This window comes from Buceros rhinoceros, unplaced genomic scaffold (assembly GCF_000710305.1).
Source record: "Buceros rhinoceros silvestris isolate BGI_N320 unplaced genomic scaffold, ASM71030v1 scaffold25457, whole genome shotgun sequence".
In the NCBI taxonomy this organism is placed as follows: Eukaryota; Metazoa; Chordata; class Aves; order Bucerotiformes; family Bucerotidae; genus Buceros; species Buceros rhinoceros.
In genome coordinates, this window is record NW_010423144.1 from 19,066 (window position 1) to 19,364 (window position 299).

The 299-nt window shown below is 55.5% G+C and overlaps 1 protein-coding gene across 1 annotated transcript in view; it reads left to right on the forward strand.

Annotated features, from left to right (window-relative positions):
• Positions 1 to 291, forward strand: part of ANKRD11 (ankyrin repeat domain 11) — a gene marked incomplete at its 3' end in the record, with an annotated part of 10,925 nt that extends 10,634 nt beyond the window's left edge. The window contains 1 exon segment of the mRNA XM_010140338.1: positions 13 to 291. Coding sequence (XP_010138640.1) covers positions 13 to 291 — 279 coding nt within the window.
• Positions 292 to 299: the final 8 nt, after the last annotated feature.

The following is a 299-nucleotide window of genomic DNA, read 5'->3' on the forward strand; positions in this document are numbered from 1 at the left end:
ACGGAGGAGCAGAAAGCCACTGCCTCCATTATGCCACCGGAATCAACCTACTTGCCACCCATTGAAGAAAACCATTTTAGTTCGGGCATGCCAGAGCAAAACAATATAGACTGGGACAACCCTCCTCCCAGAAACCCCGACGCCGCTATTCCTCCCAGCCTGATGGGCAACCCGGCAGAGCACTCTGTCAGCTGGTCCATGGGCTCGGAGCTTCTCATGAAATCTCCCCAGAGGTTTTCTGAGTCCCCAAAACCTCCGCTCTGCTCCCTAGAGCCGATTCACCCCACGCCAGTAGCCTT